The sequence below is a fragment of the Fulmarus glacialis genome, unplaced genomic scaffold (assembly GCF_000690835.1).
Source record: "Fulmarus glacialis isolate BGI_N327 unplaced genomic scaffold, ASM69083v1 scaffold1425, whole genome shotgun sequence".
NCBI classification, from domain to species: Eukaryota; Metazoa; Chordata; class Aves; order Procellariiformes; family Procellariidae; genus Fulmarus; species Fulmarus glacialis.
The window spans coordinates 103,995-115,051 of record NW_009214685.1 but is presented as its reverse complement, the minus strand read 5'-3'; the positions used below and the strand labels follow the sequence as shown (position 1 = coordinate 115,051).

The 11,057-nt window shown below is 42.8% G+C and overlaps 1 protein-coding gene across 3 annotated transcripts in view; it reads left to right on the top strand.

The window, feature by feature from the left end:
* The first annotated feature begins 3,888 nt into the window (after nucleotides 1-3,888).
* The window catches only part of SLC6A6 (solute carrier family 6 (neurotransmitter transporter), member 6), a 48,636-nt gene continuing 41,467 nt past the window's right edge, over nucleotides 3,889-11,057 (top strand). The window contains exons 1-3 of one of the 3 annotated variants that reach the window (XM_009578625.1): nucleotides 3,903-3,930; nucleotides 6,434-6,499; nucleotides 10,928-10,984. In XM_009578625.1, the coding sequence (XP_009576920.1) occupies nucleotides 6,445-6,499; nucleotides 10,928-10,984 (112 nt within the window). In that variant the 5' untranslated portion in view covers nucleotides 3,903-3,930; nucleotides 6,434-6,444. Of the gene's footprint in view, nucleotides 3,931-6,433; nucleotides 6,500-10,927; nucleotides 10,985-11,057 lie in introns of all 3 variants that reach the window. The other 2 variants (XM_009578622.1, XM_009578624.1) reach the window with 2 other exon arrangements.

The window sequence follows — 11,057 nt, the reverse complement described above, 5'->3', positions numbered from 1 at the left end:
TGGGCCTACCTGGTGGGTAATACCGCTGGCTGCTGCTTCGTTTTTTCCCCCTCGTTTTCCTTTTATTTTGTTGATCCTTGGCATGCCGAAATCAAAGTTGTGATTGGGGCTTGGGAGAAAAACGCAGGGACTGCACAGGGCAGGTTACCGAGCTCAGCTTGGTGCGAAGGGGCGATAATTCTGGGTTCGTCTGAGGGTAACTTGGATCCAAAATTCACCCGCTGGCTTTAAGATAATGAATGCCCATCTCTGCCTGATATTGTAACAGGAGGCATGTGGGAGGACTCACAAGGTTTCCATATAAGAACATGCGAGAATTTATTTCACACAGGCGAAGAAATGTGCAGAGTATGTGTTATTTATGAAACGGAAGGCAAGCTGTGTTTTCCTTAGGCAGCTCTGAGAGTGGCAAAACTTTGTATTTAGAAATTGTAAAAGCTGATTTTTGTTGTCTAATAAGAGCTACGTTTAAAGGAAAGCACTGATGAAAAAAAGTAGTGGGAGAGGATTCAGATAAACACGAAGAAATACAACCTCACACGTATTCCAGCACGGTTTGTGCCAAGGTGTAAAGATGGAGTTTTTTGGTTAGTTCCCGTTTTTTTAACCGTATTGGGAAAGGCATTAAGAAAATGTGCCGAGAGGAGCTGGTTACGTTGATAGTGCTATTTTGGTAACTGCAATTTTTTTTTATTGCTTGCATGTCAAAACATTTCGAGTTTTGGACTAGCAAAAAAGTGAGGCAGCCCTGATCGGGGGACATGTCATCGGCTGTGTAATTTGGGGCTCGGACGACAGTTGCTACCGGTTTAGATTTTACGGCTTTGGGTTTGAGGGTAGATCCGCCCATTAGAACCTGCTGCTGTGGAATTTGGAGGGGAGAGGCTTTGGTGAAAACCCTCATGGTTTTTGACAGCCTGGTGTTTACCTCTGGGTCTGCATTTGGGCGAGCTGACTGCTTTTTGGCATTGCCTACCTTTGCTCGAGTATCACGGAAAGATTCCCCTGAACGTTGTTGGGTTTTTTTAAAGCAAAATGTGTGAGCAGTCGAGGCAGCCAGAAGTGTGACCGTGTCCCTCGCCCGGAGTAAGCTGGGGCTGAAGCACGAGTGTGGCGTTGTCTTTGTTGCCCTGGTTAGACTGACACTGGAAACTTTATTTTTGGCACTTTCAGAGATAGCATCTTCGTGTTTCCTCTTCAACTGTCTCTTCTCTGCTTTGCATATTATTTTTTTTTCTCTTCTCTTTATTTGCCTGCGTCTCACCTTCTCTGTCCTTTCCCCTTCGCACCTCTCTCACGCTTTGGGCTGCTTTGAGGCTGCACCCACTGGGGGGCGACAGACACCTTTCCCTCTCCGTGGGGTCCCAGCGCTGCCCCGCGGGTGGGGCGGGACCCAGACCGCCAGCCTGTGGGCGGGCCGGGAGAGGAAAAGGGCTTCTTGCTGTAATTTATTAACCTGCTTCTTTTACTGTGCGGTGTTAGGGTTCTTTTCTGTCATACTTTGCAATAAGCAGGAGATTGCAGATGGCACTGTGATATTTGGAGGTACCGAGAAGGTGGTTGCATGCTTGGGGGTGCTAGATCGAAATCCTGGGGTTTTTTGTTTGTTAGTGTAGGGATATTGGTCTAGAATGCAGTAGAAATTTGGAATGCTTCAAATGCTACCAATTTGTATTTTATTTTACTTTGCTGTAACCAGGAGTAGAATTTGGCAGACTACTCATTGTTGGTAGTCACTAATTTGTAGCTTTTGGGTGGGTTGCCTGGAGGTTTCTTAAATGCCAGGGATGAAATGTTTGGGCTGTGGCAGGAGCCTTCAGTCTGTGTGAAATGCCATATGAAAAGAGGTGCAACATTGTCATGGAAAAAGATGTAGACACTTTAGATTGGCTTTCTCTTCCTGCGCGGTGGTTGGGAAACCTCCCGTGCCTGAGCGCAGTTCTGTTTGTAAAGCCTCAGGGAGGATCTTGTCTTACAGCTAATTGTTGCAAATATTTCAATGAGTTTTCCTTAAATCAATACCCTGCCTAACCAAGGCTGAGCTACATCTTAGTGGCTTCTAGCCAAGCCCTGTGGGCTGGGTGTTTCCAAAGAGACTCCCAGGCACAAGCCCTTCAGCAGGCTGCCATGTTTCCCGGGCAGTGATGCTCCCAGGATTTTCATCAATGCACCTCAAGACTCGGCAGCAACCCGCTATTATTTTAATTTTGCTGCTTCTTTCCAGTGCCCTGTAGTTTTGCCCCAACAGACAGTAGGGCAACGTTGCCCCAGTGCCCATATGGCAGCGTTGCCAGTTGCACCAGTAAGGGGAGTCTCTACAGTGGTGCCCTACCCAGGCTTTTAATCATGCTGACAAATGACTCTGAAAAGATTATGCTGATTTGTTTCTTTTAAATTTAACCATATTACAACCCATAAAAATGGATGGGAAGGCCATGGTAGTTAAAGCCTTTTGCAAGTAATGCTTATTTGATTGATCATACTAATAAATTGTAGATCATTTAAGAAGTGCAGCTTTGAATAGATTACCCAGTAGGATTAGTGCCTTCAACTTTTTCTCATCACTAACTTAATTTACGTGACCAGAATGGATCAGGGTTATGTTTTTAAAGTAATCCTGAGTCCAGTCCTCTAAGTACTCTGTACACAGAACTCAGGTTTATTCTAATGCCATTATAGGGGGGGCTGCTTGCAGGATTGGGTCCTTGGCATTTGGAAGAAAAGCATGAGAATGAAAATGCAGTGATTTAACATTTGTTGAATTTCTTCCATACGTGCATATTTACTTGAATCCTCAGCTGTTGTAGTGTCAAGGATTTAATTGATTTGTGCTAGCCGAGTATCATCCCAAGGCATGTAAACTCTAGGCAATACCCTTTAACTTGCTTACAGAGTAGCTAATACTGATGTAAGGTAACATAGTAGAAATTAAGTGAAACTGCTGCTCTTCATTGTCCTTTTTTTTCCCCTAAAACTGCCATTGGAAGGGCTACCATGCTGCCAGTCTGTGACTCTGAAACTCTGGCTGGTGTCCTACAGCATCTTCTGTATTTATATCAGTCTCTCTCTTGGTTTTTTTCTATGTGTCTAGATTTACACCAGCAAAAAGTCGCTCAGTGCCGACCCTAAACCCTGCTCCAAGAGCATCCACCAAACCCACCAGCTGGGTTGGTGGAAGGGGAGCATGAATCAAATCCACGTCCTGCCAGCGAGCTTTAGGTGGGAGGCAGCAGGGCGGGTGGCACAGGGCCGCGGGAGGGTGGCTGTTAAGACCCACGGGCTGTTGTGAAGGCTCGTGCATTTTAGCAGTTACTGGGTTTCCTGTTGTGGTTCTCTGTCGCCCAGAATGGTCGCAGCCTCCGAGAACGCCTTCGCTGCCATGGCTGCCTGACCCGGGTTTGAATGCAGTTGGTGCTTGAGTGCTGGCGTGGAAAAACAATTACACTGTGCCAAAACGCAGCAGGAGTGCCCTGCTTCAGGGTGTCAGTGTAGGTAGGCTGCCCTAGGTAAGAGAGCAACCCATACATGGAGCCACAGGGTTATCAGTGAGCTGGAATGTAGTTAAAAGTTCTTCTTTTTTTGCTTCAGATCACGTGGCATTTGCATTTTATTTCACTGCTGCAGTGTAATTTCCTTGCTCTTGAGACGGATATAGTCAAATTTTCTGTTATGTTTTACATAGAATGTAACAGGTGAGAAATGATGTCCTGTTTTGGCATTGGTACTACGTTCAGTGACTTGATGTTCTTCAAAATATAAGTTCATACTGGTGAAGTTCAGAAAACACTATGCATGGTAACATTGAAACATGTCTGACTTATCTTGCTAGACCCATTTTTTTCCTTTAAAATTTTTTTTTTGCCTTTTCTTTTTCTCTTTTTTTTTTCCAAACAGGAAGAGAAAATCCATTCAGGAGAGACTCTTCTTCATGTAAGTGTTATTTATGCTTGTTTATGAAATTACAAAAGGGTTATAAAGCTCATTAAAATGTTCAAATACTGAACATTTACCATCTGTTCATAGAAATCAAGTATAAAGCATGTAAAAATAGGTTGTAGTTATACAGTAATAATGCTCAGCAACTGTTATCTTAAATTTACCTGTACAGTTCTTTTGTGCATATCACTGCAGAATTTAGAAATCGTTGCAAAGCACTTTGCAGACATTTAAGACTTTACATGCCTGTAAAGTCGGTGTGTAAATCCTGGAGGGATAATATTAAAAGTGGTTTGCCCAAAGTGGAAGAGACCCGTAAGTGAGAGCTCATTTTAACACCCCAGAGTCCCTGAATCCCAAACCCTGTGAGAAGAGTCAGCTTCTCTGCCTTGGATCCTACAAAATCCAAGTTCTGCCTATAGAGCCATTTGTTTGTGTGCATGTATACATGTGGGTAAGAGAGAGTGTGTACACGCGTATTTGGCCTCAAATAGCATATAGGTATTTCAGGCCTCTTCTACAACCTATGCTGATACCCATTAAAATAAGTGTAAATGCCACGAGCCATTGGTGAATACTGTTGCAAATGTTTTGTGAAAGCATTTAGCTCCAGACTGGCTGCTCGGTCTGGGTGAGCCCGGTACAGTATTCTTCATGGGACCAAGAAAGCTGCATGTCATAAAAATACAACAGTTTTTTCCACAGCGTCTAGTGACCTGGTTTGCTTGCAGATCTCAGATTTGAAAACTCTTGAGTAGTATAGGAAGCTCTGCTCTGGTATTTCGTTCTAGTAAATAAATCTGATTAAATGTTTTAAGGGGCTGCATAGATGAAGACTCTCATTGCCTTAATGCAAAATTAGCTTAGCAAGGAAAATGACTGCATTGTTCCCAATGCAGGGCCTGCTTTGCATAACTTCCAAGCATGTACTGCGTCCAGTGGCATGGCAAGCCCACGAGCGCTCACCTCAGGCTGAATTCCCATAAGTCAGCATTTTTTTTTTTTTTTTTTTAAAATAACATATATCTCGGAATTGCACCACTCCATTATGCTTGCGTAGCAACTGCTGGTTAATATGTAGCAAACCGCCGTGTGGTAACAAATGTTTTTTTGCTATTGTTGAGCTGGAATGTTAGTTCAGCTTCTAGATAAAAGTGGCTTGCGCAAGGCGCCCCAGTAGACCATGGTTTCTGTGGCTTGTACCGTAGTTCTGTAGGCAACCGTGTTCTGCTCTTCCTCTCCCCTGTGCTTCCCTTCATCTTCCACGTAAGCGAGGGGTGGGCTTAGGTGAAGGCAGGGAACGGGCAGCTCTTTGCATCCCGCAAAGCACCAGTGTGGGGTTTATATTAAGCCCGTTGCTAGTCAAGCATCTGTTGAAAACACTCTTTATTCTGGTTGTGTTTCTAGCAGAAACGTTGTAAGACGCTTTATTTAATAGCTTTAAGCCACAGGTGTTCTTTGGCTGGTTTTATGGATATCATAAGACAATCTTTCAAAAAAAAAAAAAAAAAAAAAGCCAGTAGTTAGTGAAAGACACCCCACAAAGGATTAAAGAAACCTCCTGCCCTGCAGCTGGAATCCCAGCTGAGACTAGCTTAGGAGTTTGTATCTTTGAGAAAGTAAATCATCATTTTTAAAAGGTAACGGAGAAGGAAAAATTCCAGAAGGCTTTTGATTATGACCATTTTCAACATTTGTAGCTCATTATTATTTCATTCTAGTGTAGGAAATTCAAACCTCTTGAAAAGCCTGTGAAGCACACGCTTCCCCGAGATTTAAAATGGGAAATAGTGCGACAAAACCACCTTTAATGGAAGAAGCTCCCAAAGAGAGACGAACCCTATAGCAGTGACTGTGTGGTGTCTGGAAACTGCAGAATAAGCGTGCAGCACAGATCTAAGAGTTTCATCTGGAGATTTCAGTATCACAAACAAATAATTGGGAGCTTCCTAACTCCAATACATATACTCCAAAATGAACGAGTAATGAAAAGTTTGTGGTCCAGAGGCCATTTGCGGTGCAGCCTTCCATCACCTGCTGTGGCTTTTCAACAGCTAACGGCAAGCTTTGAGCATCAGAGCCTCTGTCTTCTGGTTCTGTGCATGAAATATTACGACTTTGACTCAATAACTCTGTGCCTGTCTGTGCGTTGGCTCCCCTTGGCTTCTTCAACTGTGTGAGTTTCCAACAGAGAGTTAAGCTCCGGGGATGGGAATAGCGAGGCTGTAGCGAAATGGCAGGATCGCGAAGCATCCAGGACAGGGACCTCTCCCAGGCCCCGCTCAGAGGGGGTTGACTCCTGTGGCGGTGAATGCTCGGTGGGATTAACCCCTCAGGACTGTGACTTGGACCGGTCACCGTGACAGGAGGTGACCACTTTGAGAAAGGACTCTATGTGACAGTAACCAGCCATATGTAGTTGTAATGATAAGAAAGGGACCATCTTATTGTAGTCACTTTGCGACAAATACTACCACAATTCATTACTTTCCATCAGTGCCTCATCCTATGGAGGAATCACCACTGCCCATCTACATTGAGGAGGGGACAGAAGTCCCGATTGGTGAGTGCAGTTGGGATGGGATATGTTTAAGGGGGGGTATAACGGTACTTGGGTTTTATATTCCTCACGTTTGTGTATACCTATTTGTCATTGAAAATTGTAAGGCCTGTTGCAAATGTTTTGGGATTTTTATTTTATTTTCTTAATGCAAGTGTATTTTAGAGCTCCTGAGGATTGTTAAATACTGCTAGTGTTGGTTTTCAGCTAATCATAAATCAAAGTACATAATTTATGCAGTGACATTAAAAGCTTCCGTGCAGGATCTCTTAACACAAGGCTGGGGAAGACCACGAGTATCACATGAGGTAGTTCCCACTTCAGCCTTTGACCTTGGTGTTCAGATACTCAGAATAATCTGCCGGTTGGGTCAGCAGTTTTTGTCCTGCTGACGCTGTCCTGCCTGGCACCCCGCAGACTAACGTTGCACACACCACTGAACAGAGTTAGGTTTGCCGTTACCTGCGTTGCACATCGGCGTGCTGCACACCCCCATTTCTGAGCTCTGGTGTGAGTGTATTGTTGCTACATGAATATATAGGTTTGGGTGTTGTTTTTTTTTAAATAGAGGAGCAGTCTTTCAGATAATCCATAAAGAAAGAGACTAAAAGATGAGTAAGTTGGACTGTGGTGATCTCTTTGGACTGTAGAAAGCTGTGATTGCAGCGTTTCCCAGAGCCCCTTCCTTATTCAGCCTGTTCTCAGTTGCATACAGTAAGTATGCCTTGGCTACCGCCTTGGGAGTCTGCCCTGTTGAGCAGATGTGTCTCTTCAAATAACTTTTTCTTAGTATATATCCTGAATTTTTCCATTCCTAAATTCAAGCAATTGCTTCTTGTCCTCCTATCTTTTGAGCTAGATTAATTACCTTCCTCTACACACAGTACCTTGAAGGTATTTGTAGCTGGATCTCAGCCCAGGAGTCTTTACATTTATAGACCATATTAATTTAGCTCTCTTACTCTCTCAGATCATTTTTATTGTCCTTATTTGTATTTCCTTTAATTTTTCTATCTCCTTTCTAATCTGTGGAGACTTGAACAGCTCATACTATATCCACTGTGGTTGTTTTGACATAGCATTTGCTTTACATTTCCATATCATCCCTTCATGTGTACACATCCAGAAATAGCTTAGCCTTTGACCCTTCTCCTGCATCACTCAGTAGCATCATACAGAGGAACTCTATTACTTGGCTAATGTCACCTGCAATCACCTTTAGGTCTTTCTTGGATTCACGGCTTTGCAGCTAGCTGCTCCTCAGGCAGTGTCACTGCTCTCCTGAGATGTAGGGCTTTATACTTCCTAGCACTAAGTCCCCATCCCACTGCATGCCACTTACTTATTTTATCCAGGAATGATTTAAGATGGTATGCCTGTGTATTTATTTTAACGCCCTGGGATTTTATCATTTACATAGAAGTTGTTGCTGTTTTATTATATGTAGAGCAAAGAAATACTTAAATTTTGTATTTTGATACCTATTACAACTGTCTTCTGCACATTACTCCAGACTCCTTTCCCAGCTCCATCATTCTTGTTTGCATACCTTCCCTAACTTTTCCTTCCTCTAGTTATGAAAGTTCATAATGTAAAAACTGACAGGTTTAGCCTTCTCCTTGTCTCCATTTTGTACCTTTTCTCGTTTTACAATTAGTATATTGTTCCTGTATCTCTTCTATGCATGGCATGATGCGGTCTTTCCCACAGCAGATCATCTTTTCCTCACTTCTGGGGTTGTCGTCAGCTGAACGTCCGCTCAACATCAGTTCCCTCTTGTAGAACCATTAAGGCTAACTTCTGTCATGGCCCCTGGTATTTCATGTTGTCTTTCCCATTGCACTGAGGAAACCTGGACTGCCAGGATGGTGGTACGCACACCAAGAAAAATACTGTAAGGCTGATGAATCACAAGACTGACCAAACAAACAAAAAAACCCCAAACCGATGAGTGAAAAGCTTTTTTAGAGGATGTTTTTTCGGTGCTGTCATGAGGCAGGTTTGTTGGATCAGGTTCTGAAATGCAGCAGTAGCTGTGAAATGCCAAATTGGGTTGGGGAGGGCATCGTGTTTACTTATTTTAAATAAGTATCTGGACTGTCAATGCAGCAAGCTGTGGTTGAGGGGGAATGAGTGGAAAAAGTAAATGATGCAGAGATGAGAGCAAACCACAAGCTCCACGTTTGGTGTTTGAATGCCTGACATGGGTCAGGACTTTTATAATAGTTGGATGCAGTATAAATCGTCAAGCTAGGAAGTCAACTGCAAAAATCTGATCTGGGTCTGGGTCTCAGTTTTGAGCTTACCAGCGTGATCCAGATCCAGGGTGCCCGTTTGCACCTGTATAGACCAGAATAGGAATAAAAAGAAGTCCTTTCTGAGTTTAGGCTGGAGAGGAATAACACACAGTGCAGTTGTTAAAACAATTCAGCACAACCATCATTTACTTTTAAAAGATTGTTTGGAGAACTTAGATTATTTCCTCATCCAAAACACATTTTGGATAGTATATGGAGTGCATACTGTTCTGGCCCAAGCCTGAGTGGTGGTGGTAGATCACTTTGTAGCTTCCATATTTATTTTAAAAAGTAGAGAAATCAGTAGGTTCTTTCAGAGTCTAAATTTAACAAGCCTAATTATTTCAAGCAATTTAAAAAGGAACATAAATCTCACTTGTTTATTACAGCTGCTTCATGAAAACAGCAGCTACAAATAATACCCTATAATGAAAATCTAGCTACCACTGTCATGAATTAACCAACAAGAGAACGAGCGTATGGGATCTGGACCAAGGCAGCATTTCCTTCTCTGGAGGGAGGGTCTTTGTGTTGTGGAGAAGGTGGTTATTACCTAACCGCTGGTTTTATCTCCTTGGGTGAAATGAAGACTTTGACATTTCTGCGTGGATGAATAGCACTTTTGATTGGAAAAAAGTCTGAGCTATACTTAATTTTTAGGTACTTTTGCACTTTCTGTACATTCCTCGAGGAAGGTAGGTAAGCGAGATGCAACAAACATAATGATTTAATAAATTAATAATTATAATAGAAATAATAAAAGATATTTCTGAGGAGGTGGAGAATATTTTGTGAGCAGTAGCAAAGACTCTAGAGAATAACAGTAAAAGAGCGCAGGTCAGACCCTGGCAGTCTTAATTCAGGCACAATTTCAACTGTCTTCCACACAATTAAATAGTTCAGGAGATTCACTGAACTATTGAGGAAATAGGTGAGGAAATAGGCAGAGTAGGTCATTATTCATCATTGCTGTTCGTGCTAAGGTCATGGCCATATTTCTCTGGTTACCGTTTGGAACCTGTTGTGTTAAGCACTGAAGAAAACACCTGAGGCCACACAGTCCAAATTTACATTTTATAAAGCAAAAACCCAGGAACAAAATATTTGTATTGGCAATCATTGTATTTGGCCTGTGCAGAACATCACCAGGGGAATAATTGCCTCCTTGGGGATCAGGGAGCAATAGAGATGTAGGCTGAGATGTTTATTTATGTTTTTCCTTCCAAGTCACATATTGAGACATTAGTGTTGTTTAATATCTGTGAAATTAGCTGCAAAGACATACAAGGATCTAATTCTCAACTGATTTACCTCAGCATACCTTTGTTGATTCCAGTAGCATTGCTATTGCTTTATCATTGTGTAAACAGGATCAAAGTCAGACCCCCCTTTTTCAGGAATCAGTCCTGCTGACCTTGAAACCCGTGGCACTTCTGCTGTAGCTCTGAGTCCCTATGTGGGCAAATCCCAGTGGTCCACTTCTATCTTACTGATCCACTTTTGCTAATGAATAGCACTGGCTTCAGCGGACTTATTTCAAATGTATACAAGTGTTACGTAGACCTTGTCTAAATAGGATTTCCACCCCCATTAAATCATCTCAGTATGATGGAAAGCTCCATTAGCACTCTGAAGCCGTATTCTCTTGGTAGTACTCACAAGTTATGATGTAGCCCAAGCTCATTTGAGTAATCTTGATTACAGGGGAAGAATTTTCTTGTAATCGCACACAGTTTCTTCTGCCGCTGCTCGATCCCTGCTTTTAAGCATCTCTGATGTCTTATTAATGATAAAAACTGGATTTCCAGTCTATTTCTGCTCTTGGGCAGACTCACTGAAAGATGGATGCTCTGTTATTTTTTTTTTCTCCTTCGATAAGTCAGAGCTGTTTTTTAAGTGGGGTAAGCATAGGAAGTCCACCTTTCCCAGGCAGGGAGAGTATTCGGCACCTTATAGAGAGCTGGTTCTGTGTCTGTCTAGGAGGTTGCCTTCCCTCATAAGAGAAGAGAACCATTTCTGTCATATGTGCTGCAGGGTTTGCTCTTTCATGGGGTGCTGGCACACAGAAAGCTTGATTTTTGCCAGGTACTGAGTGCCTTCTGCAAGGTATTGAGTGCCCTCCTATCCTTTGCAGCCAAAAAGGAGTTGATTGCTCTTGGCATCAGGCAAATCTGGACCCAGAAGACCACAGGTAGTATTTACCAATTATTTATGTGCTTTCGCATGCCAGAGGTTGTCTGAATTGATTTCCCTACCAAACAAGA